We start from the raw sequence: 27808 nt of genomic DNA on the forward strand, positions 1-27808 counted from the left end.
AAAGGACACTCAGCTGTGGATGTGTCTGGTGGTGAAAAGAAAGTCCGATGCTGTAAAGAACAATATTGTTTAGGAACCTGGAACGTAAGATCAATGAATCAAGGTAAGCTGGAGGTGGTCAAACATGAGATGGCAAGATTGAACATCGACATCTTGGGAATCAGCGAACTAAAATAGACAAGCATGGGCGAATTTAATTCAGGTGACCATCATATCTACTACTGTGGGCAAGAATCCCTTAGAAGAAATGGAGGAGCACTCATAGTCAACAAAAGGGTGGGAAAAGCAGTACTGGGGTACAATCTCAAAAACGATCGAATGATCTCAGTACGAATCCAAGGCAAACCATTCAACATCATGGTAATTCAAGTCTATGCCCCAACCACTGAGGCTGAAGAAGCTGAGGTTGATCGGTTCTATGAAGACCTACAACACCTTCTAGAACTAACACTCAAAAAAGATGTCCTCTTCATCATAGGGGATTGGAATGCTAAAGTAGGAAGTCAAGAAATCACTGGGATAACAGGCAAGCATGGCCTTGGAGTACAAAATGAAGCAGGACAAAGGCTAATACAGTTTTGCCAAGAGAACACGCTGATCATAGCAAACACTCTTTTCCAACAGCACAAGAGGCGACTCTACACATGGACACCACCAGACGGTCAATATCGAAATCAGATTGATTATGTACTTTGCAGCCAAAGATGGAGAAGCTCTATACAGTCAGTCAAAACAAGACCTGGAGCTGACTGTGGCTCACATCATGAGCTCTTTATCGCAAAATTTTGGCTTAAATTGAAGAACGTAGGGAAAACCACTAAACCATTCAGGTATGACCTAAATCATATCCCTTATGAATATGCAGTGGAGGTGAGGAATAGATTTAAGAGATTAGACCTGATAGACAGAGTGCCTGAGGAACTATGGACGGAGGTCTGTAACATTGTTCAAGAGGCAGCAACTAAATTCATCCCAAAGAAAAAGAAATGCAAGAAAGCCAAGTGGCTGTCTGATGAGGCTTTACAAGTAGCTGAGGAAAGAAGGGAAGCGAAAAGCAAGGGAGAAAGGGGAAGATATACCCAACTGAATGCAGATTTCCAGAAAATAGCAAGGAGAGACAAGAAGGCCTTCTTAAATGAACAATGCAAAGAAACTGAGGAAAACAACAGAATGGGAAAGACTAGAGATCTCTTCAAGAAAATTGGAGATCTCAAGGGAACGTTTTGTGCAAAGACGGGCATGATAAAGGACAAAGAAGGCAGGGACCTAACAGAAGTAGATGAGATTAAGAAGAGGTGGAAAGAATACACAGAAGAACTATACAGGAAAGATCTGAATGTCCCTGATAGCCATGATAGTGCGGTCACTGAACTTGAGCCGGACATCCTAGAGAGTGAAGTCAAGTAGGCCTTAGGAAACATTACTAACAATAAAGCTAGCGGAGATGACAGTATTCCAGCTGAGCTATTTAAAATCCTAAAAGATGATGCTGTTAAAGTGCTGCACTCAATATGCCAACAAATTTGGAACACTCAGCAATGGCCACATTGGAAAAGGTCAGTTTACATTCCAGTTCCAAAGAAGGGCAATGCCAAAGGGTGTTCAAACTACCGTACAATTGCGCTCATTTCACATGCCAGCAAGGTGATGCTCAAAATCCTACAAGTTAGGCTTCAGCAGTATGTGAACTGAGAACTACCAGAAGTACAAGCTGGGTTTCGAAGAGTCAGAGGAACTAGAGATCAAATCGCCAACATTCACTGGATCATGGAGAAAGCAAGAGAATTCCAGAAAAACGTCTATTTCTGCTTCATTGACTACGCTAAAGCCTTTGAATGTGTGGATCACAACAAACTGTGGCAAATTCTTAAAGAGTTGGGAGTACCAGACCACCTTACCTGTCTCCTGAGAAACCTGTACAAGGGTTAAGAAGCAACAGTAAAGACCGGACATGGAACAACCGATTGGTTCAAAATTGGGAAAGGAGTACAACAAGGCTGTGTATTGTCGCCCTGCTTATTTAACTTATATGCAGAGTACATCATGAGAAACGCCGGGTTGGATGAATCACAGGTCGGAATTAAGATTGCCGGGAGAATTATCAACAACCTCAGATATGCAGACGATACCACCCTAATGGCAGAAAGCGAAGAGGATCTCAAGAGCCTCTTGTTGAGGGTGAAAGTGGAGAGTGCAAAAGCTGGTTTGAAACAACATTAAAAAAACGAAGATCATGGCATCTGGCCCCATCACTTCCTGGCATATAGAAGGGGAAGAAATGGAAGCAGTGACAGATTTTATTTTCTTGGGCTCCAAGATCACTGCAGATGGTGACTGTAGCCATGAAATTAAAAGTCGCTTGCTTCTTGGGAGCAAAGCTATGGCACACCTAGACAGCATAGTAAGAAGCAGAGACATCACCTTGCTGACAAAGGTTCGTATAATCAAAGCTATGGTTTTCCCAGTAGCAACATATGGCTGTGAGAGCTGGACTATAGGGAAGGCTGAGCGCTGAAGAATCGATGCTTTCGAACTGTGGTGCTGGAGAAGACTCTTACGAGTCCCCTGGACTGCAAGGAGGTCAAATCAGTCAATCCTAAAGGAAATCAACCCTGACTGCTCATTGGAAGGACAGATACTGAAGCTGAAGCTCCAATATTTTGGCCACCTAATGCGAAGAGAAAACTCCCTGGAAAAGACTCTGATGCTGGGAAAGATTGAAGGCAAAAGGAGAAGGGGACGGCAGAGAATGAGATGGCTAGATAGCATCACCGATGCAATGAATATGGACTTGAGCACACTCCAGGAGAGAGCGGAGGACAGGAAGGCCTGGCATGCTATGGTCCATGGGGTCACGAAGAGTCGGACACGACTGAACGACTGAACAACAACAATAACCACTAGGCAGAGTGAAGCAGTTGCCTCAGGGCCAAAAGAGATACAACTTTAAAGACATAGCTAGTAGCTACATCTTCCCCCTCCTTTTTACTCCAGAGTAGGCACAGGGATAGTGATAAAGCAAATGGATCACTATTTTGCAATAGAAATTGCAGGTGCCCCCCCCCCCAATCCAGATTGTCCCATAGTGAGAGAGACAGGGTTAAAGCTCCCCTACCCCATACACTACGGTCATGATCTGGATCAGAACATCTGCATCTAGTGTAGAGTAAAAGGAAGAAATACCTAGCTGCTCACTACATCTTTAAAGTAATGTCTGTTTTGGCTTTCAGGGAGCAGATTTTGGGTGTTGTGAAAAGGCAGCAAATTGTTAGTTATTTCATTTGTTGTTAACTGTATTTTTTTCTGGCAGGGATGGTGAGAGATGCTTGTGAGATATTCTGCCTCATGTGCCAAAGTAACTTGCCTGCTAAGCACCTTGACTTGGTAATTGATAGGTGGCACCATTTGCCGCTCTGCCTCAGGCAGCAAAATGTCTTGTGCCGGCTCTGCTAGACAACCTGCCTGTATATAATGTCTTCATTTATGTTAAAATTAAAAGTGAAAAATTTTACAAACTGCTAAACCATGCTTTCCTCGACAGTTCAAGTACCTTCATTTTGATCCATTCCTTTTGACATCATTGCATATTACCTCATCTCTCGATTCTAGAAGTTTCTCTGTTTAAGCTGAGTTGATAATGAGGCAAGGAATTTTGACATATGACAATCACAGGTCTTTCTGGTGCTCTACCTGTCTGCACATCGACACAGCTTCCACTCTTCTCCATCGCTGGGGGCTGTATGTCATTCTCTTCCTTTGCTCTCTTTCTAGCAAGCATTTTTCTGTGGGCTTCTCGTTGCTTCTGAATCTCAACAGGATCAGGTTCAGGATTCTGGAAAGAGGGGGTGGGGGAAATTCCTCTGCTATTTTAAAGTGGTGTTCTACTCTGGGCAGTAGAGATGTTCAAAAACTACTTGTTTATTTCTTTAGAATACTTATATCACATTTAATAGTGCCGAGAGGCTCTCAAAGCACCCTACAAAAGATTTGCACAATTCAATAAAACTCAAGTATCAGGGATAGAAAAAACATGGTGTCCATGAGGGTTAGATGAATCTGTCAGTTTTGGTTTCTCTCAGTTTCTTGTGTTTCCAATCTTACATTCATTTAGTTTCATTTCCAGATCAGTTTGCATGAAAATTTGTGTGCATTTTTGCCTAATATACACATTTTTGCGAGCTGTTTTCCCTAATATAATGCATGTTAATGTCATTTTCATTAATGTAAACATTTTTGTGTGCACTTTCCCCCAATTCACGCATTTTTGTATGCAGTTTTGTTTGGAGAATATTGCAAAATTCAGAAAAGTACAGAACTAGAAATTAGCTGAATTTTGGTTCATGTACAGCAGGGGCATCAACCCTCTTTCAGTCTGTGGGCCAAATAAAATTTTGGAAAAGCTCTCGGGACCATATTCCAGTGGTGGGTGGGAGCAAAGGCAAAGGGTGGAGGAGTCAAAAGGAGCAGGGCCAAAACATCCCAAATACCAGCATAATCCATCCATCCATCCATCCATTTATTATTTATTTATTTATAGCTTCAAGCTCTTCCTGCCGGTAGCTAAGCCTTAGGAGAGGCATTTCAACCTTTAGAATGGGATGGAGCGTGAGAATGCAAAAGCTGGGCAACCACCGAACAATCAGCAGTTGGAGGAAGGGTGGGTCCAGGGAGAGGGGTGTGGCCGTCTGGAGAACCCCAGAGAGCTGGATTGGGATCCCAGATTTGACTCGCAGGGCTGAGATTCAACACACCTGATATATAGAACATGCAAAATTAAGTAAGGGCTTCTCTGCACCAGGCTTTTATCCCACACCTTTACTGGGGCTTCTGCTTCTGGATTCTTTGCAAGATTAAGATTGGCCCCTTTACATGTGCTTTTTTTGGGGGGGGGGATTTCCTTTGTCTACACATTCTATATGTTGCATTATAGAGCCACTAGATGACACTGTGGGATGGCTGTGGTATAGTGGAATTGTGGAAATACATGAGCTGTTGGAACACTTCAAAGAGCCATTAAAATGAAATACTGCATTTTCCCTGTTAAGGAAAAAGTTGCAATAATGGTCAGAAAGCACAGGAGAGGCCCTGCGGGTTGATGATGTCATGTAAAGGACCCACAAACTACTATGAATGACCAATCATGAAGTACAATTGAAGCCTTGTGTAGAGAAGCCCTAAGAATGCATTAACATGTGAACTGAATGAATCCCTGCCCCCATACTTAGTGTCCATATGGTGCCAGGATTGTTCAGGCAGCATTTTTTGCCCTCATCCTTGGTCTTCCCTCGTGTTAGCCTTTAGCCATCCCCTACCGGGCAGGAAGTCCACTGAGGACCTCTGAAACAAAGCGGTGGGGCTGATCAGCTGGACCTTGCTCAGCCTGTGATGGAAGCAAGTCTTCCCTTGTTGGCTCTTGCCAGGTAACAGCTCCCATTGACGTCCTCTTACGCAAGGCAATGGACTGAGCAGCTCAGTTTCACTCAGACCATGATGCAGACGATCACAGATTTTTTACTTCAGTAGACTCTTTATTTTGCAGTTGTGGGCCATGGGTTGGGAATCCAGAGAAAATCAAGCCTACTTAAATCCCACTGAAACCAATGGGACATACAGTCTGATATGATGCATGTTTACTGAGAATTAAGTTTCACTGAATTTAGTGAGATATTCTCGAGTAAATATGCACAGAGGTAAGGTCAATGGGGCTTCAGTAGAATCATCTTTGGATTTACACCCCATATTTGCAGATTAGCAGTGACCTGCAGTAAAACCAGGATGCAGATTAAAACCACTGGAATATTGCCATATCTTATTCAAGCATCCATAAAGAGCAAACCTATTAACAAATGAAATATTTTTTCCTTGATTATTGCTTCTGAGCAGTGGAATGGCTTACTAGAGTCTGAATACCGAAGCATTCATGTGTGTCATCTACCATACGTCAGGCAGAGAGCGCCTTCACTTATTTTACGTTCATTGGAGTACAGCAAGGTTGTTTTAAAAATGAAAAGTGTGAATGTGAAAAAGGTGCGGATGTGTTTGCAACCATGTGTATTATACCGGTAGACTCATCAGGGGAGCCAGAAACGTCGACTGATTTTTCTGCTGTGTGGAATTTGTGAAACAATTCTGAAAGAATCCAACCCCATTCTTACATTTAGATAGGAATTTCATTGTGCCTGCCAGCTACTACTGGTAAGTGCCCTGGCTTGGATCCTAAGGTACGTTAACTTGAGGAAGACCACAGAAGGACATTTCCCCATACATTCCTCCTATCCGAAATGACACATTTCCCATGGCGCCAGCAGGGCCCCACAGGTCCAGGGCCCCACAGTCCAGCAAGCCCCCCCAACGCCTCCCTTGCAAGCGGCAGTGACAGCTCCTCCTCCTAGCTGACTCACCTGTAAACGGAAGTGCTGCTGCAACCTGCTGGTCAAGGCTGCAGCCCCACAGCATGCCATTCTAAATGAAAGGTTCATGCCACAGGAGTGGCGTAAAGACTGCCCCTTTGCGGCTCCCGTGCCTTCATTGGCCACATCTCCCTGAAGGCAGCTTCTGATTGGTTCAGCTTACTGCTACTCAAAGTTAAGAGAGAAAGGAGAAAGCCTCTTTCATTTAAAATGGCAGGCCACAGGGCTGCAGCTTCGACTCACTGACTGCCATAGCGCTTCCTCTGGCATGCAGATTGGCTGGGAGGAGGAACCTCCACCAGGTAAAAACAAAACGAAGGAGGGCTAGCAGGGAGAGGCGACCAAGCCACACCATCCCCCCTCCACGCCCAGGTAAAAAAAAGAAGGCTGGCAGGGCGGTCGTGCTGAGGCAGCAACTGGCCTGGCCCCCTCAAACCTAGCAGTGCCTCTGCCCCCCCCCCCGAGGATTGGTGGACCCTCTGCAACAATGTGGGATAGGGTCGGTGGAGGCTGGTGGCTCCGATGTCAGTGGGGCGGTGAATCCGCTCTGGGTTTCAGTCAGAACTCTAAAGGAGCTAGCCAAGGTAGCTCCTTTAGAGTTCTGACTGAAACCCAGAGCGGATTTACCTTCCCACTGACATCGGAGCCACCATCCTCCACTGGATAGGGTGGAGAGGCTGTTGGGGGATAACCTAAAATCAGGCAGAGGTCTGCCTGAGTTTGGGCAGTTCCCCCTTCCCCTCAGCCCCCAGTCCATTCCATATTGCTCAGGAAGGCCCCTCACCCTCCGGAAAGGCTTTTGTGGGGTGGGGGCTGCAGGTGGCCGCAAAGAAGAGGAAGAGATGAAAAGTTATCCTTCCATGAACTTCCTTAAGTTAACCTGTCTTAGGATCCAAACCATCTTTTGTTAGAAACCACCATTGGTGAGGAACAATTAAGAGAGAAAATAATTGTTGAAGCCCTGCACACTTTTAGCACCACCAGCTGACATATTCTGAAGCAGGAGGCCTGTGTTTTCCCAAGGTTATTTCTCCCGAACTATTTGCCACCCATCTCCTTGTAATCTGATCATACATTGTACTAAAGCCTGAGTTGCTAGAGCGTAATAGATTTTGATTTGATTTGATCATACATCATTCCTCCGGATGTGTTCATACATTTTTCTTTTCCTGAACACTAAGTGCTTCCCGATGGAGGGCTCCTAGTGCTAGCAGTTAGAAGGCATTGTGCAGATGTTCCGTCTTTTTCTCCTTAACAGATTTTCTGCGTTAAGGAAAAAGATGGAAGAAGCAGTAAGAAAACACGGGAGGGTCACAAGTAGAAGATGGCATTGTCTGGAGCCCCTTAATCCTCCATTAACGAGGCAGGGCAACAGCACCACAAATGCCTTATCTAGAAACACCCAAGGCATTTCCATAAGGTCAGTTTTAAGCAAACTGTAACGCATTTGTTGAGCAGATGCCTAACATTTCCCCTCAAGGTTGCACTTTTGCAGTGGGGAGGTTGCATTTTCCCATCCCTAGATGAACTATATTTTGCATCTAGGAAACATTTCCCTTGAGTCAGTGTGGTATAGTGGTTAGAGAGTTGGAGTTGGGCTTGGGAGATCTGGATTCTTGTCCCCACGTGGCCATGAAGCTCACTGGGTGATTTTGGGCCCGTCACTGACTCTCAGTCTATCCTACCTCACAGGGTTGTTGTGAGGGTAAAATGGAGAGGAGGACATGGCTGTCACCTTGGGCTCCTTAGGGAAAGGCAGGATATAAATGTAATGAATGAATAAATGTAACACATAATAATGCATCCATTGCCATTGTGACTGTTGAGTGGAATGTGAATGTGTCACCTTCTGTGACCATCATGGTCCCTATTTAATGCTGCCTGACGAATAACACAGCTTCCCCATCTTATAACTGTATAACTCTTTCTGTGGCTTTTTGCAGTTTCACCATGCATTCTAAAACGTGGTCCTGAAGCCCTGGGGTGACCACGAAGGCTATTCCACATGGCAGTGTGTCTACATGTCGATACATCCTGTAGTTTCACAAGTCACAAATGTCGAGTTGATGCATCTTGAATAATCACAGAGGATGAAAGGTATTTGCCACTTTATAAAAATCACCCCAGTTGCCGCAGTCAAGTATGCACACTAGATTCACTGAGGTCTGGTGCCAGGTTCACACATATATGTATATCACTTGATTTCTCCGCAATCGGTTACTGTAACCTTGATAAATGGCAACTGAATGTGTTAACTAACTCATCTGGAATTCATTGTGTTTGAGGCAAAAGCAAATCTCTGGGCTTCTCCACGCAGGTCTTTTATCCTCCTGCGATTGAGATTGGCTACTCACAGAAGTTTGCATGTCCTTTACATGATGTCATCAACCTCCAGCGCCGCCTCGCTAGAGCTTTCCAGGCATTTCTGCAGCTTAATTTGAAACTGAAATAATAGCTTTCAATCAGTCTGAATTTGCATGTGAAAAGAGGACGTGGCACTATATAACCACAGCACCATCTAGTGGCTGTATAATGAAAAATATAGATCTCACAGATAAACGGGGGGGGGGGAGTGGGGGGAGGAGGGGGAAGCTCATGAAAAGGGCTCATCTTAATCCCGCAAAGAATCCAGAAGCAGACGCCCTGGTAAAATCGCAGGACAAAAAGCCTCAGTGTGTAGAAGCCCTAAGTCTTTAGTGGTAAACCTGTGATGGCCCATTCACACATACAAGTCATCACTTTAGCAATGTGTGTGTGTGTGAGCCAGGCCCCACGGTATTCTCTGGGTTCAGCGTATACATTTCCAGTAATCATTTTCTTGCCTTCTCATATTCAAGAAAGATACAAAGATTTATGTAAAAAAGGACGCACCCAAGGGAATGTGTGAGCAGCATATGTGTTGCCTCGAACCACTCTCCGGTCATACATGAGGTTCCCATAGCGAGTTGGGCCTTCATCACTGAAATACATGAAATGAAGAGGAAGAAAGTTTCAATGGGATTTAAGATAGTGTTAATCAAGTTCTATTGCTTTTGCTTTTATTGTATATGTTGACCTGAGAGCTTTGGCTATAGGGCGACTCATAAATTGAATGGATGGATGAATGGATGAATGAATACATATTAGAGAGACCTAAAGAAGAACAAAATTCAGTGACTGACTGCCCCAAATATTACCAAGGTGCATGACAGAGAAAACTGCACTCATGCACTGGGACATGCACAGGACATAGGAAACTGCCTAGATGGACTACCTTTCCATCTGGCCTACTGTTGTCAACTCTGGTTACATCTCTCCAGGATCTCAGGAGGTCTTCCCTATCCCCCGCTGTGCCTGTTTTTCTTCCTTCACCTTGCTTCTTCAAGCAGTTGTTAAACCCAGGACAGCTTGCGTCAGTTTTCTTGTGGAGATGAGAGTATTGGCAATGGATGCTCTCTTTGTAGTAGTTATTTTATTTACAAATTTACAGTCTGAGCAACCATTACAGGGGTGCAGGACCAAATCCACAAATTCAACAGTGGTACCTCACATCCTCTAAAACGGGCTTCGCATTTCTGCCAGCCAGTTCCAAAGGGCTGCTTTTTGCCATTTCACCTCACATGCAAACTGCTCTCCCTGTCCCAGTCCACTCTCACCCAGAAGACAGCAGATGTGAGCAGGCCATCTGAAGAATGGAGGTGATTTGCTTCACTGATCACATGTCACTTTATATCCATTGTTAACAACTAAGCCATTCCAAAGCTAAGGGGTGTTGCCCGGGGATTCTCCCCATGAAGCTGGATGTTTCCTAACATGTGGCAAACTGAGTGGCAAGAGTGGTGGTATTAGCACAATAGGAGCCATCTTGAATCCATTTATCCTGTGTTTGGTTTCCATGTCAGCCATTAACTAAAACTTTTATGCTAACTTAATCAGAAAAGAACTTCATGAAGGAAGCAGGGAAACATTCCTTTCTTGTTTCATTCTTAAAGACATTAGTTTTATTTATCTAGCAAGTAGCTTTAATGTGTTTTGTGGTGTTGCCTATTTCACAGGCCAAGCCAGGGAAAATAAAAGCTATTGTGTAGATCCTGATGACCTATTTGAATAAGCTTTTGTTGGCTATTTCCTCATGAAACCCAATTTTCTTGACTTAAGTCCCCTAGATGTCTAAATGAACCCCAACACTGAGGACAAGTTTTTGGACAATAGTCAATAGCTGCTAGTGTCATGTAGCAAGGCAGAATTTAAGCTGTTCTTAGACTCAGAGAGCCTTTGGTAATCTGTAGTTTCAGGATCATGTGAATTCATCCCTGAGTATCTGGATAAAAGACGAGCCATCCCAGAAACGGAGCTCCAGAGAGCTAAGACTATCACAAGAGACAAGACAAATATCTGAAGATACTTAGCTTGCTTTGAATGGAATAAGTTTTTAATCAATAAACATTCATTTGGTTTGGCTTTTAATGAGGCTGGTGCATCTTGTTTTGGTCAAGAATAATGGGATTATGGCCCACAACATAATGGAGTAATTCAAAGGAGGAACAAATGGGGACTTTGAAAAATAGGACAGCTTGGCTTATAACTGTGTGTGTAGACATTCATAGCTTGCCAGTAACAGAAAAGGCCAGATGTATAACCCCTTTCAATGTTGTGTGCTCCCATGATACCAAAGAGGACACATTTGTTATGTACTCATTAACTAATAGGTAAGGCAGTGAAAGGCATTATCGCATTCTCCCATTTACCACCTACTGGAAAACGACACTCCTCATATGGTAGCAGAGAGATAACAGTGGAGACAATAATTCTGTGATAAATGTTTGAGTGCAGTGATGTACCTTGTCACCTCTCCTTTGAACTCTAGTGTAACTCTGTGAAGAAATATGCAGCTACTCCGTAGTAGGCACCCCAATAGCAGGATCCACTTAATGCTCATGTGAACGCCGGGGACAAATGTGAAAAACAGAAGCAGACTAAATGATAGTGGAGAAAGAAAAGGTGAGGGCCTGGGCAGGATGAGCCAGACCTGCTCTGGGATTGGGTGTTGAGGCCAGGACTGTGACAGTCAGACACCATTACTCACTGCTTGTGTTCTCGATACCGCTTTCTGGCGGGCACAGCTCGAGGGCGGCTGCTGTAGGAGTAGGTTCTAGCAGGAGCTGAAGCATCCTCTCTATTGAGAATCACTGAGGTCATGCTGGGTATTAGTCACTTTGTGTTCCAATGCACTTAGCAAGGTCTAAGTGGCGCTGAAGAACAATCCTCTCTGCCAACTGTTGCTAGGTGACATGGAATTCCATCCATAACAACTGTTGCCAAGGTAAACTGATCCTGGGCTGACCAGCTCTGATGGTGAATTGGAACACCCTCAGCATTCCCAAGTCCTAGACTTTTCCTGCTGAATTTTAGGCAGAATCAGTGAATATTCCTTTTTCCAAATGTGCCTTAGGGCACAAGTGTATGGTCCCTAGACTTTGTCTGAGGGGCCTTGGATACTAAGGATTTTCGCCTCTGAGGCTGTAGACAGAGCCACGACCTCGGAAGTGAAAATCCCTTCTTGGATCTTCACCCCTGCTCCCTCCCAGCTACTGCAGAAAGCTCCATGGTGGCTCCTCTTCTGAGGTCGGTGTCATCACCTCTGATGAGGACAGGGAGAGGAAAAAGGGGGTGTGCTGGTGGGAGGGGATGGGATGGGATGGGAGGGAGGAGGAGAGGCCAGGATACACTGCATCCTGTGACCTCTCCAGCCCCGGGCCTGCCCCTGCCAGCACAGCTCCACTGGATGGGCTCATAGGCCTGTCTGGTGGGAAAATGTGAAAATGAGGTGAACATCACCTCTGTTGCTCCTCCTGCCCTGTTAGCAGCAGCATAGGTTACTTGGAAAATGCCAAGATTGGAGGCTTCCATCTAGTGGGTGGCAATGTGATAGGGTTGCACCCTTAATTGCCCCAGTTAAATTGCAGCGGTCAGAGATCAAGATATTTGATGCCTGAGAAAAAAACAAACTGTGTTCTTCATAGTAACACAAATATCACAATGAACTCTGGCTTGGATTCTAACTAGGCTTCCATGAATGGAAAAGTTTCTACCATTCATGGATAGTGGAGGACCCTGCCAGTAGAAGCAGGGAGGCCATTTCTGCCAATCCCCCCCAGTAGACCCCCCACACATACACTATTCCAGAGGGTCTTCCAGTGCTATGGTGGCCAGGTGTCCTATTTTACAGAAGATGGTCCTCTATTTGAAGTCTGGTTTAAAGTCAAAGAACGAGTACGGAGGGAGAGCAGCAGGGGCCTTGAAGTTGCCCATCAACAGTTAGCATCTGGACAGCTGACTGAGCAGGCAGCAAGCAGGTCTCCTGGTCAGTCTTCCTCACTATGGTGAGATGTACTGAATTGCTATTTAAATTCTAGTTGTTATTCCTAAATTTGCACCTATACATATAAATTTGCATATGCAAATGTGCAAATTAGTGTCCTATCTTGTCCTCTTTTTTGGCAATGTGTGAGTGGCCACTCTACCCAGCCCTCTGAAGCAGCGTTTTGGGGAGCAAAGGGGGCTGCAGGGGGAGGGGGGAATCACTGATGGCTGCCTTCCCCCTTTTGCTGGTGGGAGCGTCCTGTGACTGAGCAGAACTCTGCTCAAGGGGATGCTCCCACCAGTGGGAACAAATTCAGGATTCCAGCTAATACAACTGACAATTATTTTGCCCATTAATAGTACATCAAAGTCTGTTGTGGGCTGCCTTCCTACATGGGAGAGCCAGCCCCAAGTATCCCATTAGGTGCCCCATATTTCTAAGTTTTGGCCCTACCTAGAGAAGACTTGATCGAAAAATAATTGTGAGAGGCTGTCTCGATTTCAGTCGGTCCTTGCTGTTTGTGTGTCTTTATGCTGAGGGGTGGGTGTGTCTTCTACTTTTCTTCCCCACCCCGTTTCCATCTTACTTTTCTTATTGTGTTGGTCGGTTTAAGATCATGAGTCAAAATATGCAAAATATTTAAGATCATGAGTCAAAATATGCAAAATATTTAAGATCTTGAGTCAAAATATGCAAAATATTGTACAGCATCTAGTAACTAGGCTCGTTATAAGCAAAATATGGTGGTGATGATGTTGTGATGTGCTCTTTCATTCTTTCTCCCCAAATCTTTGGACATTTAGTTTGATTCCCAGATGTTACAATAAAATACTGACATTTTAGACGAGAAGCTTATTTTAAAAAGAAATGCTGTTATCTTTTTTCCTCTTCAAAACCTTTCTGAAATCAAAGAACTGCTTTGATGATTACATCAGTTAGGCACAATAGGAAAATGAGAATATGCCAATGCTCAGGGCTGGCCCAAGGCGTTTTTGCTGCCTTGGGTGGACAAGATGGTGCCTTCCCACTGCTCCCATTTGATGTACAGAAGCTGACTGGACTGGCAGCTGAATATTTGTTCAACTCTGGTGATGGGACAGCATCTTCCACTGCACCTGAGAACAGCAGGCTAGTTTAGGGAAGTATAGGGCAGGCCATATGGCCACACCGCTCAGTCCTCTAATACCTTGCCATTGCTCCACCCTGCTCCTCAGCATCCACCACCTGAGGCAGCTGCCTCACTCTGCCTAATGGCAGGGCAGGTCTGGCTAGTGCTATTCTTTTACTACCAGTTGTGTATGATGTAAGAGGCAGAGGATACTTGTCACTGATAACTCCTGAGGATTTTACCACAAGATGTCACTGCAGTCCTTATGTTTGTGTCTCTGTATATATTCTCCTGTGCTTTGAACTGCCTAGACAGTGAGATGCTCTTGGGCATACAGCTGTTGTGTAGATAGATACAAATACACTGCTGTATATAATGCAACATTTAATAAACAATAATGGCAAAATAATGCTTCAAGGAACTGAATATAAAACATATACATCACATTGACTTATCAACTTGCAAAGAACTATATATGATGTAAATAGGCTAACAATTGCCATGATGAAAGAGAAGCACTTGTGTGCAGAAAAAGCTCTGTAAAAAATATCAGACAGACCAATGACTGCCAACACAATGTAAGCATGTTGCAGCCTGATATGTAGGAATTAAGCAGACAAAACTTTCCCCATTACTGTGTCTTTAAGCCACGCGTACGTGCATGCGTGTCTCCATGAGCTGGCTGTGTTTGGAGGTTGTTAGGGATACATGACGTCGTGGCCATCCAGCAGCCACCCCAGAGCTTATCAGGGAAAAACAGGATTTCCTGAGACTGCTTAAAGTCTGATTATTTTCCTTAAGTCGGGTTCTCCACACTATAGTTGTTGTGTGCCCCAACTCTGGCATTGACCTCGGGTATGCTAGCCCTGCCCAGGGGTGTGCCTTTCACCATGACCCCAGTCAAGGGATATGTCCTTCTCCCGCCCCTGTGTTTCCCAGCACAAACCCATTAGTGTCTCCTCAGAAGTATTTCTCATTGTGCTCAATGAGGCTTGTCCCCTGAATGTGCACTTCAGAATTTACAGAGATCCCCCTGAATCGAATTAGCACATTTTAAAGCACTAGTTCCCTAAAGGCTGTAAAGCGCTTTCCCCAAGCTGCAATTCTCCATTGTTTGGTTTATTGCCTTTGGATGTAGCTAATTCACATCTTCGTTACAGCAATCCTGTGCACCATTGGGTTAGAAAGGGGGCTGGTTTCCCCTGCATGTCTTTCCTAGCACAAACCAATTAGTGTCTACTGAGAAGTAACTCCCATTGTGTTCAATGAGGCTTGTAATTAGGAAGAAGAAGAAAGTGGGGGGAGAGCCTGGACATAGTGGAAGCCTCTCTTATTGGTTGAGCAGTCCTTGCCAGTCAGGTGACGTTCACTCAAACCCCCCTCGCCACCCGGAAGTATGTTCTGTGAAGCGACTGTGATACATTTGCTGGTGGAGTCCTGCACAGACCAAAGCTGGCTCCTTGAAAAATCAGGGTAAGCCATGATTGGCTTCTCCTTCCATTGTCATGGAGAAACCCCCAGCTTGGTGGGAATCTCACAAAACTGCTGACTGTATGGATTGGGCCTTTCACAGGGGGGCTGTACGCTAGAGCCCTTGTGATTCATACAATCACAACTGCTCAACATAAGGCAGAGACCACGTGTACATCTCCTACATCAGGGGTGCAGAACCTGCGGACCTCCAAATATTGTTGGACTCCAATTTCCATCAGCCCCAGCTAGCATGACCAATGGCCAGGGATGATGGGAACTCAAGTCCAACAACACCTGGAGGGCCACAGGCTCCACACATCTGCCCTATGTGGAGGCATTGGTGCAAAAATGGGTCCCCCACATGATTTCTGCTAGGCTGTGAGGCAAACAGTGGCCCTGTGCAGTGCTGACATCCGGTGGTGGCATTGTTGTCCATGGTAGTGAGCACCAGGACAGCAGGCATGCAGGAGGCCACCTGGTCAAGGTCTGCCCCCACTGTGGTGAGATGGATTGTATATCTGTTTCAATACCTCTGCATTAGCATATGTAAATCATTTGTAAATCAGGGCCCTCTTTTGTCCTCTTTTTTGGTGTTGCATTTCCTCTTTTTTTGGAGACATCTAAGTGGCCTTACAAAACTCTGGCAACTCTTGACACCTGTCTTAATAGCATAAGAACAGCCATGCTGGATTAGACCAAGGGGCCATACAGTCCAGCATTCTGCTCACACAGTGGCCAAACAGCTGTCTATGGGAAACCTGCAAGCAGGACCAGACTTGAGAGGCTGGTAGATAAGCCTCTGGCAAGATCTCAAGGTTGGCCACTTCTCATTAGGGTAGCTGGGATTGTTATATCTATGTTGGCTTACTTCCAAACATTCTTGAAGTCATTGGAGTAGAGCTTCAGAATAGGGGATGGTTCGGTTATTGAGTGGTATAGAAATGTAATAAATAAATAAATAAATAATTCCATTAGCATAATAGTATATATGAATTCCTGAGACACTCCCAAGGTGGGGATTTCGATGCAGGCGGATCCGGAAAGGTGCTGCATGAGGAGAGGCCAGTATAGGAGTTGCATCTGTTGTCATATTTTGATACTGGGATCCCCTGAGAACTGTAGGGACGTGAGCTTATGATCTTCCTTTGTAATTGCTTGCTGCACTCATTGCATTGCAGTGTTTTGCTTTAACCTTCTCCTCTCTTAATTTGCTTCTGCTTAGTAAAATCTTTAGCCTCCACCCACTAGTGTGTTCACTGTATTCTGAATCCTAAAAAAACCCGTTGCTTCTTGGCATGATTTATGTCCAGGCTTCACAGTTTTCTGTTTTCATTTTGCCTTAGCCATGCATCCCTAGCCCATTCAGCTGGTTTCTTGCTGGTCAGAAAGTGGCCATAACAAATGTATCTCAGCAGGGAGTAAGTTTTATTTTTCTGTGCAAAAAAATCAGGACTGATTGTACCCAAGCTGAGCCAGGGATATGAATTGGAAAACACACCATCGTCACCGTAATTGTCTGTCTTGAAACCCCAGGGAAGCAGAGAGGAAAGTGTTGAGATTGATGGACAGACTGGAACTTATGAGTCACCATCCTAGAAGCTGTAGTCGGCATGCCTATGCAGCAATGCGCACAAAGAACAAATCCACGGGATCGCGAAAATGGAAGCCTGCATGAAGGATGGGAATCCGTGGGTTATCTAAATGAAATGACCCTGTCCCCTGACACTGAAGCTTTCACAAACATAGATGAGGAGCTTCTGACTCCCTGCTGATACGCTGTGAGAGGTAAATGTTGACATGACAACAGAGTTCAGAGAAAACAGAAAGCCAAGACGGAGCTTGGTTTTGAGTTTCCTGCCATGATGTTTTGCTTCCTATGAGACACAAGCTGAAGTTACTCCTGCACCTCCCCCCGCACCCTTCTTGAATGAAGGCAACCCTGGGGTTGCCCAATTTATCCAGCAGGTTGCCTAATATGTGTATGTTTCAGGAGGTTTGTTGTATTGGTTCAAAGAGAGTCAGATTCACTGCATAAATAACCTAACCTTATGGTGACATACCTAAACCCTGCCATGGAGTAGTCCAGTCAGACTCGAAGAGGACAATGCCATGCATTTCTATAGACTTGGCACCACCTGTTCCCTAACTGGTGCTCTCCAGATGTGCTGGACTATAACTCTCATTGGGTCCAGCCAGCATGGGGAAGGCTGTTTTACACCAGTCCAAAAGGGTATGTACTATATCTCTACATGTATCACACCTGTTATACTGATGGCTACTGTTTTAGCCAATTCATTTTGTTCCTACATATTCTATAATATACTCTGCTTCCAATAGCCTCAGAATAAATTCCCATATAAGAATAAATTTGAGTGAAATATGGGAGTAGAGGGAACCTTACGAAATATTTACCATACAGTATTTGTTAATATAATACAACTTTCAAGAACGATAGTATTTCACCTTGGGATATATTAACTTATTTTTACAATACTTAATAAAAGGTTTCTACTTTTCTTTAAAGGTATCCCATCTATTTCTATTTTCTGTTGTTCTGATAAAATGAGTTAATTTAGCCATCACTGCTAGGTTCCACATTTTGTCATACCAATCTTTCACAGAGGGACGTTTTTGAGATCTCCAGTTCTTCGCATACAATATCCTAGCAGCAAAGACAGTAATTCCTTATGCTCTTGAACTATTGACCCCTCAATAAAGTTCAAAAGAAAAATTACCAGGTCCAAGGGAATTTCATAACTTAAGATCTTTGCTACAAGAAGTTTCATTTTTCTCCAGTATATTTGAACTAAGGAACATTTCCACCATAGATTAAAATAATCTCATTTTTGTCTTTACGCTTCCAACAATTTTTTTTTATACAAACCAGTGGTAAGTACCATCTTGTCTTAATTTTATAACAATTTTGTCACAGTGTCATGTTCAAAGAGAAATTATAACTTTTCCTCTAAACATTTCCCCAAATTTCCATTGGGATATTTTTTGCCTATATCCTGTGCCCATTTGATCATATAATATTTTACCTGTTCAGGTTTTAGAAATAATGTATAAGGTTTTGATAATAAAAATTTGTCCTCCATATGATTTTTTTCACATTCTGCTAGGTCTCTTAGGGAGCAATCCTATGGTCACTAATCAGTGGCTAGACGACCATAGGATATGTAGGTTTCTGGGAACCGACCTTCCCCCACTTCTGTGCTGCCTTGTAGGCAGCGCGGAATGGCCCTGCGTGCCATGCTTGGAAGAGGAGTGTGGAGTGGCCAAAGCAGGGCGCTCTGGGGGGCATTCCGGGCTGGGGAAGTCGGAAATGCCGGTACGACACATCCTATGTGTTGTCCGGCAGCCTCCTCCCCCCCTCTGCCTTCCCGCGGCTAGACAGCTGAAATGCACAAATGCAGGGCCGGAGAAGTGCAGAGGGAACAATCCCCTCTGTACTTCTGCCCTGCATTGGATAGGCGGCCACCTCTGAGTTCGGAGGCGGCCACCTATCCCTAAGGGATTGTGCCCTTAAATACTGATTTTCACATATGAATACAGTCAAACAAGATCTAATTTGAAAGTACACAAACCAGGGTGGATCCCCATAATTTAGGATGCAATCCTGTGGGCTGTACTCGTGATTGTCTATCTCAAAGCCCTCTGCCTATCCTAAGCCCTGCCGGCAAGAGCCAGGCAGGGCGAGAGGAGGATGGAGGTGATTTCACCTCCTATCCTCCATTTAAAAAAGCAGCTAAATTGGCCTCTGAGCCCATCTAGCTGACTTACCTTTCGGTGGTGGCGGGGAGGGGACTAGAGAGGCTATAAGACACTGCATATCCTGGCATCTTCCTTCCCTTCCTGTCCTTGCCCACCAGCATGCCCCCTTTTCTCCCTCTCTGACTTCTCTTGTGAGGCTGGAGTTGTGACCTTGGAAGAGAAGCTTTCCACGGCGCCTGGGAGGTGGTGGGGGAGGGAAGATCCACAATTGGATTTCCTCCTCCATGCTTGTAGCTCCATCTACGGGGACGGAAGAGGCAATCTGCAGCATCCTATGGTGCTCCAGATGCTGTCTAGGGGCCATAGGATTGCTCTCTTAGGGTGCAATCTTATGCATGTTTAGACAGAAAAAAGTCCAACAACTCCCAGCATGCCCCAGCCAAGGGCTTTTCCCCTTACTGTGATAGGTTACGTAAATCTTTATGTAGCCTATCACGGTAAGGCAGAGGGGCGCAAAAGGCGTCCGCTACACTGGAAGTCTGGCAGCGGCTGGGGAGGATTCTGTGGGGGGGGAGGACTGGATCACCGCCCCCGCGGACCCCCAGCGGAGCCAGGTAGGTAGGATTTATACACCCCTACCCCCAAACTATGGACCTGATCTTTCAGAGGGAGTGCAATCCCATCCAGAACAGTCAATGAGCCCATCTCCTGGACTCGGGAACCACTCACCCACAGGGCTTCCATCTTGCCAGGATTGTTTCAGTTTATTGGCCCTCATCCAGCCCACTACTGAGTTCAGTTCTACTGATCCAGGACTTGCATAGCCTCTCCTGATTCCGATGTCACAGGGAGATAGAGTTGTGTGTCATCAGTGTATTGATGACACTTGGCGCCAAATCCCCTAATGACTGCTCCCAGCGGCTTCATAGAGATGTTAAACAACACTGAGGACAAGATGGCACCCTGCGGAACCCCATAGCTCATTTTCCAAGGGGCTGAGGAATGGTCATCCAATGCTACTCTGTGAATCGGCCCCGCAGGTAGGACTGGAATCAGTGTAACACAGTGCCTCCGATACCCATCCCAGGAAGTTGATCCAGGAGGATACCATGGTCAATGGTATCAAAGCTGATGAGAGATTGATCAGAATTAACTGGCTTGCGCTGTCCCTGCCCCTCTCTTGAAGGCTGATTCAGTCCTGTCACCAGGATGAAACCCAGATTGGAATGGGTCCAGATAATCAGTATCCTCCAGGAGTGCCTGCAGTTGTTCTGTCATGACCTGCTCCAGAGCCTTCCCTAAGAAAGGGGTATTTGCAACTGGGCAGTAGTTGTCCAATACCATTCGGTGCAGGCTTTTATGGCACCATCACTCTGCCTCATTCACAGAACTTTACTGGGGAGTAAAATACCAGTGGGTGGGATACCAGTGGGCACTCGTAACCCTCCTGTGTTTTCCCACTGCTTCTTCCATCTTTTTTCTTACTGCAGAAAATCTGATAAGAAGGAAAAGACAGAAGAGCTGCCCTGTGTCTTCTCTGTGGTAGTGCTAGGAGCCCTCCACCTGGAAGCATCCTAGGTGGGGAAAATGTTTAACTGAAAGCAATTCAGCACCATTTAATTAGAAAGCCACAGATCAGCGTGTGAGGTTTTGAGGTTGCTGCCATGGGTATTGCAGAAGTGTTAACGGCAGGAATATGGGCAGATATGCAATGGTTTTATGCAAGCAGCATCCGGGCTTGACAGTTGGATCATAGCCTGCAAGTGACAAGGCGCAGAACTAGTGAAAAGATGTCTCTTGTTCCTCTTGAAGATGTTTACTTGTCCACATGAATACTTCTGATTACCCTTGGGAAGGAGAGCAACCTTATGATGATTGTGTGGGGAGATTTTGTGGCCCAGTAGTTGCCACATCAAAAGCCCTTGCAAGCTCACTGTGGCCAGGATGGGAGATAGGGTGACCTCTTCTATTTTGTTTGTCCTCTGTTTTATCTTCTCACCCACCTTTCCCTTGATCATAATGAGAGGGAATTAACTATGCCAGCTCCAGGTGTGCAGTGTAATCCTGGGTTGTCTCTGTGTAATGTGTGCAGTGGACCTGTGAGAATTTTTCACGTTCACACTTTGTGCAGATTTTAATTAACTGCTATTCCATGGTGATACTGAAGGTGCAAGCTAATGGGGAAGCCACGGCAGCATTGATCTTTCAACTTCAAAAGCTGCATCTCACTGAATATTTTCTGGGGTGGCTTTTTGTGCAATCTGTTCACTTAATCGGAAGACACTCCTGAATATAATTGCTTTTCTTTTTCAGGTTGTTTCTTTCTTTTTTTTAAAGTCTCACCTTAACATACAGATTTGTGGGTAAACATGAAAACGTTGAGGAAAATGTTTTTAGAGCAGACTACATGATAATTCCTGTGTTACCATCTCTGGCTGTCTGACTATGTCTTTGTTAGAGACTGGTTGAGTCTTTGTAAAGAAAGAGCAACTTCAGTATACATTTTTTTCAGGCAGGAAAAGTGCTTTATTCTGGTGAAATTATTTTTTAAAATGAAAAAAATCCGGCACATAGCTATGTCCACTCTACTAGACTAGTGTGAGTCATACATCAAAGGCTGCTGCTATTGTGACAATGTATTTCTTCGAGTAGTAATCTTACACATTCAGAAGAGTGCACTCAACATGCTCCGCGTCCCATTTAGTACAATTCCACGGTGCGGCAATTCCTGCAGCCCACTGTACCCACAGAAACCCTTCATCAAGGCAGGGCAATCACACATAGTCCCCGCTTCCTTGTGCTTGCAACAACATGAATGCACACTCCTCAGAGTAGCAACCAGGTTATGTTATGTCAATGCACGTTTTCCTTAACTGAACTAGGGATACAGGCCTCGGTACACAGAGAGTGCTTCCAGAAGCGGTCTTTAGTGTGTAATCACCTTGTCTTCTTCACAGAATTTTACAGGGGGTCCAGATGATGTCTTCCAGTCATAACCCTCCCATGTTTTCCCACCACTTCTTGCTTGTTTTTTTCTGACTATGGAAAAGCCATTACAAAAGAAAAGACAGAATAGCTGCACAATGCCTTCGTACCGGTAGCACTAGAAGCCTTCTATCTGGAAGCACCCAGAGTCAAGACTGATACACCTAAGTATCAGCATCACAATGCTCATCCAGGCCCCACTGAGTTGGCTTAATGCATCTTTGGATGACGATGATGGTGATGATACACTAGTTATTAGATGGATAATAGGAGCTGGATTGGGGTTATTGCCTTTAACAGCAGCATCCAATAGCTGAAGCCTCTAATGGCCAAGTTAAATGTATGTACAACAAGTGGCCTGTGGGAGTTCAGGATTTCGTACATAGAGATGGATTATTATCTGCTGATTTAGATAAGTGGAATCTTGTGAGTGCATGGGGTGGGGTGGAGGAATTGAGAGGAGATGGCATTCAAAATGGTAAACTTTGGTGTAGGGCATTTTGCTTTTAAACTAATTTTCTGTACAGAAAACTGTTACAGGTGCTTAACTAATAAGAATGAGAATGAAGATGAGTTTCAAAGGCAGCATCCCTCTTCTCTGATTACTAAATAAAAGGGGGAAGGGACAAGAGATCGCTATCTCCAGTCATGCTCACCTTGTGAGTTCTAAGAACCATTTAATGGACCACGTTTAGACACAGTATGCTTGACTAGATGAACATTTAGTCTTATCTACAAAGGCAAATCTTCAGTTATAATTCTCTCTCTCTCACGCATGCGCGCACACACACACGTTTAGTGTACAAATGCTTTTATATCCCCTACATCTTTTGGCAGTGGCCATTTCATAAGACTGAGGTTTATTTCAGCAGGAAATAGCATCTAAAAAGGAAATGGTGGAAATGGTATCACTTGAGTAATGCAAAACCAGACAAGCCAGTAGAACCAGGTATGTTGTAAAGAACAATTTTGCTTTGTCAAAGGGTTGAGATGGGCCCAAAGCATCCCACCCCGCCCCCGCCATCTTCAGCTTCTCTAATTCTGTGGGTACTGGACTCCTGGCTATATTTCTAACGGGGGAAGGAATACATCACATGATGTAGGGCTTCTATAAGAACAAGATAGATAAAACCACCAATCCTCTTGCTCTGCTTTAAAAATGTGCTTTTAACATTCACAGACATCAACCACAGATACATCCATTATGTACAAGATCTACATATATATAGAAGAGCAACACGCATTCCATATGATGCTGCAAAAACTACATCTTTTCAGGAAAGGTGGACGCAGATGAGCTTATATTAGGTGCAACAATATTGGGCTAAAAACTTGCTTTCATGCTATTGTGTGGAAAGATGACAGAGGAGTTAAACATAGGACTCCTTCGCACACTGTATGTGGTCAAAGGCTGGCTGGCTGCACCGCCGCATCAGATATTCTTGTTTGTTCTTTTGGTAAGACCCAGACATGGTCCTAAGGCGGCAGACTTGAGGGGTCAGAGGCAAATTTGCCCGGGAATGTATCCCAATAACAACATCAACAGCTTTGTCCTTTGAATCGCTGTTCACAGACACCCCGTCGTTAAAAAGGTCCTTATGTACTTTGTTTGCAGCCTCTCTGCTGAGCTTGGGAAGTTGAGGCTTAGACTCTGGAGGCAGCAGAGTGGGTCTCATATTTTGAACTGTTAAGCTCCCATATGAAGGAAGTCTACGAACTGAGCAGTTTTTGGTAGCCTCTTCATAGGATGGAGGCTTTCCAGGATTTTTTTGATCCACAAGGCGAAATACCTCATCTGCTGACATGAAACGAGACCTTGGTGGACACCCCACCATCTTTGGCTTGTAGTTATCTGTGCAAGTTGCCTGAACTATTCGGCAGGAAAGATGTCTCTCTTTCTTGGAGTCCCCTTTGAAACTGTCCCTTTGAAAGCCTCCCATACTGCAACTCTGGGTCTTTGCTAGCACTTTCTTACGGGTTGCGACAGAAAATGACATAGAATGCTTCTTGAGCTCTCGGATGGACGTGTCACTTCCATCTGAAGTCTTGGTAGAAAAGGACAGAGGCCGAGTCAAGGCATTTCTCTTGGAAGGCGATGTTAGTGGTGAGCTGGTGAAGACAGAACCGTCTGAGACTGAGGAGGCACTGTCTAGTGAACAGCTGGAGGATGTTCTGGGCAAGGAAATGCTTGACAGTTCTGCTTGCAAACTTGCTTTGATAGTTAGGTTTGGTGGCTTTTTGTTCCTATAGAGGCCTGAAAGATAAGGTTCACCTTCCATTTGCATTCTCAGCTCTTGGGACTTCAACCCTGGTTCCTCTTGCTGGCTGAAATTCTCCTCACTTTTGGTGAGCTTCTGGCTTCTCATTCGGCCTTCCTGGCAGTCCTTAGAAGAGAACATGTCTGGTTCGGAGAACCTCCTATCCAGTTTGTTTATTGATTGTTTTAAACGGGTCAGCGAAGAGAGGGAGGGGGTCTGGGCTAGTGGCTGTTGGGAGTATAGCTCTGTACTGCACAGCCTACTGGCTGCCCCCTTGACTTGTGATAGATCATTAGGCTGGAGATCACTGGAACTGAATTCCCCTTCAAGCTCAGTGCTGTCATAGGCAGAATCATGTTGCGGACTTGCAGACAGCATCTCTGGAGGAAAGAGAGTAAATGTTAGGGCTTGGTATGGGACAGGTAGATTCAACCTGTATAAATGAGCCAATCACCATTACCAACAATATAATGTGTGTACATGTATTACAGCCTTTCCCAACATGTTTCCCTCCAGATGCTTTGGACTACAACTCCCATCAGCCCCAGCCAGCATGGCCAAAGGTCAGGGATGATGGGAGCTTAGTCCAAAACATCTGAAGGGCACCATGTTGGAGAAGGCTGGTGTATCATACATAAATAGCAGTAAAACAGAGTGATGATACACCATTGTTCTAACAACCTTTCAGCTGCACTGAAAAGCCACATCTTGGCATATTTGACTATATGACTAGAAGATCTTGGAGGGGAAAAAAGAGGAAAACCCATAATTGTTTAATTCCCAAAAGGGGCAAGTATGAGTGCCCCCATGCTGCACAGGATTTAGAAAAAGATTTTGGATTTTCCAAAAACTGGGGAGTGCATAGTTACTTTTATTTTTTGTTACTTTTCACCAAAGCTTACATTATTTGTCTCCTCCTGCAATACCACAGAATATAAGTCTCCAAGAATATTTTTGATATTTAAAAAACTAGAGGCATTTTACTCTGCAATCTCACATTCTAATTTGATCAGAAGCTGTTCTGAGATAAAATGGAACTAGTTGATATTAAGCTTACATACAGCCATCCTTAGATGGCTGGATATCCTTCGATATCAAAAAGCAGCAAGCACAAAATTGCACCCCTAGTTGAAGATTCCTGGAGCATCTCTCCTCCTTTCCTCTCAACTCCTGTGTCAGGGTGGAAACTGAGCCCATAGAGACCCAGAGCAGTTCTGATTCCGAGGAAGAACAGCAATCCGTGGGAGAGGAGCTCGCTCATCTCTCACAAGCACAGCAGCTGGCAGAGATTCCTCCTGCCAGCATTCCTGGGATAGATAGTGACCCTGGCAGTGAGAGAGCACTGGAGGGGGGCTTGCTGGATGCTCGGCGCAGACGCAGGGAGCGACAACAGATAGAGGGCGCTGAAAGGAGGCGTTCTGCTCATTTGGCGCTCAAACTACGGTTGCATCCCGAGGACCCAAGGGAAAGAGAGAGGATCTCTCCATAGCCCATAAATTCAGGGTCTTCCTGTGGTTCCCCTTCAAACAGGGACCAACTGCCTTATCTGGAGCTTAGGCTACTCTGCTATCTTTCCCCAGTGCTGTTCCTTGCTTAGTTGCTAGTGATTAGTATCTAAAAGAGTCATAAAGTAATAAAGGAATAAAGCCTTGGAAAGAATCCTCGTCGTCTGTGTCCTGACTTGGCTATTGGAAGGGACTGCAAGAGGCAGCTAGGGCGCTCCTGACATCCTGCGTGAAAGGAACTTCGGTGATCTTAGGCTCTCATCTGAGCCTCTGGTTCACATTTGGAAATGATCCAACATTGTGGTTTGCCAGTTATCTCTAGTCACTTCCTTTGCAGATAGAACATGTCTAAATAAACTAGCTGTATATGATTGAATCAAGCTTTTGGTATAGCATTTTCAGTGGAATCCTAGAACATTCAGAGAAACATGATTAACCACACAGTAATCGAAATAAACTCTTAAAGAGCCTTGATAGCGTATATGTTACAGTACCTGTCCTGTCTAGGGAATCATCAGGAGAGATACTGAATAGTGAGTAGATTTCTCCCCCAAATATATCAGAACAATTATCAATGAGGAATTCCACCAGTGCGTTTACCTGTGCAAATCAAACAAAGATATTTGTTAATCAAGCATTTGTCTTCGTTGTTGCATAACTAACACTGTTATTTGTATAGACTTCCATATTAAGTATCTCTTGATGTGAAATCCACAGGATATATAAGTTACAGCCCTGCAGAGATGGGATTGAAAGGAAATACATGGGGTATTTCTCCTTTATAAATTCTGCCTTGCCCTCCAGTAGAGATAAGTACATCCCAGATCTTCCCCATCTATTTTTTCTGAGCGCCTGTTCACATTACCATTTGAACCTGTGGCAACTGTGGTTTATCTGCTCCTGTTAATAACTTTGCAACTGGGTTGCCATGGACTGAGCTGGTTGTGCAACTGCGAAGTTCATGTCCTGATCCCAGCAGCATGGATTGGATCTTGGTGGCTAACCACAACTGCAAGTTTTTCAGCTGCTGTGTGTTTTAACATCTGCCCAGGTCAGTGTGGCTCATTCATTGGTTCAGGCCTGGCATCTACGCTAGATTGATGGCTGTGGGCATCACCTTCATAGTCTGTCTGTAAGCATTTAGAACAGGGGTGGGGAATCCTTTTTTCTGTTGAGGGGCACATGCCCTCAGGAGTAATCTGTTGGGGGCTACATGCCAGCGGTGGGTGGGGCCAGAGTAGGGATGTATGGATTTTGAAAATTTGTTCTATCTTCATTTCGTGGATTGTCAGGTGCCTTTTGTTCCGTCGTCCACTCACTGACAGAATTTGGTTTTTTTTTCCAATTTCCCAAATTTGCAGAAATTTGCACTTGCAAAAATGTGCAAATCCCCCATGTGCAAATTGCCTCCCCCCTAAATGCACATTTTCATGTTTTAGCCTATGGAGGAAAATATGCATTTTTGGCTGATTTTTTTTTTAATTGTATGTATTTTTCTTTGACCAAATTTGTGTAAAATGTTGAAAAGTAAAAAAACTGGTTTGCAAGTCTGCAGAATCTGTGTGACTTGGGAAAAGCCAGTCCCTGTGGAATCCGCTGGTTGGATTCATAGAAATCCAAACTCATTTGATTTCATTGTGGATTTCTCCGATATCCCTAGGCCAGAGCCAAATGTGGGCCGGGCCACCCTTCTCTCTCTCTCTGCAACCCTCCCTCTTTCTCTCTCTCCCCCACCCCCTGCCCAGTGGGCTTCTGGGAGAGGGACAGATTGCGCTTGTGAGAAGTCTGAACAGGTCACTTGCAGCAGGCCTTTACACTCAAGACTCTAAGGGCCCCCAAGAATTACTTCTTTTAATAAAAACAGACAAAAATATTCCACAGGTAAAAATCTTTTCTTCTGTAGCCACACCGGCCGCTCTTAGGAACCTGCCTTATTCCAGGTTGGACTGTTTGTCCACCTGGCTCCGTACCATCTCCTGTGACTGGTAGCAGCTCTCCAGCGACTCAGGCAA

The 27808-nt window shown here is 44.8% G+C and overlaps 2 protein-coding genes and 1 long non-coding RNA gene across 6 annotated transcripts in view; 1 reads left to right on the forward strand and 2 right to left on the reverse strand.

Moving 5' to 3' along the window:
- The window catches only part of RSPH3 (radial spoke head 3), a 28461-nt gene extending 21968 nt beyond the window's left edge, over positions 1-6493 (reverse strand). Inside the window, exons 1-2 of one of the 2 annotated variants that reach the window (XM_084827939.1) lie at positions 6402-6489; positions 3691-3832 (exon numbers count right to left, since the gene is read on the reverse strand). In XM_084827939.1, the coding sequence (XP_084684065.1) occupies positions 3691-3832; positions 6402-6479 (220 nt within the window). In that variant the 5' untranslated portion in view covers positions 6480-6489. Of the gene's footprint in view, positions 1-3690; positions 3833-6401 lie in introns of both variants that reach the window. The other variant, XM_084827938.1, reaches the window with a different exon arrangement.
- The window catches only part of LOC146359692 (uncharacterized), a 52309-nt gene that overhangs the window by 16858 nt on the left and 7643 nt on the right, over positions 1-27808 (forward strand). The window contains exon 2 of the long non-coding RNA XR_014786748.1: positions 8354-8507. This is a non-coding gene — a long non-coding RNA (uncharacterized LOC146359692). The remainder of the gene's footprint in view (positions 1-8353; positions 8508-27808) is intronic.
- Positions 21558-27808, reverse strand: part of TAGAP (T cell activation RhoGTPase activating protein) — a 71674-nt gene continuing 65423 nt past the window's right edge. For all 3 annotated transcript variants that reach the window (XM_084827935.1, XM_084827934.1, XM_084827936.1), the window contains 2 exons: positions 26291-26396; positions 21558-24671 (listed from right to left, as the gene is read on the reverse strand). In XM_084827935.1, the coding sequence (XP_084684061.1) occupies positions 23404-24671; positions 26291-26396 (1374 nt within the window). In that variant the 3' untranslated portion in view covers positions 21558-23403. The remainder of the gene's footprint in view (positions 24672-26290; positions 26397-27808) is intronic.

The sequence above is a fragment of the Heloderma suspectum genome, chromosome 1 (assembly GCF_057233095.1).
Source record: "Heloderma suspectum isolate Gila_16-S chromosome 1, 16-S_ref, whole genome shotgun sequence".
Taxonomy (NCBI): domain Eukaryota; kingdom Metazoa; phylum Chordata; class Lepidosauria; order Squamata; family Helodermatidae; genus Heloderma; species Heloderma suspectum.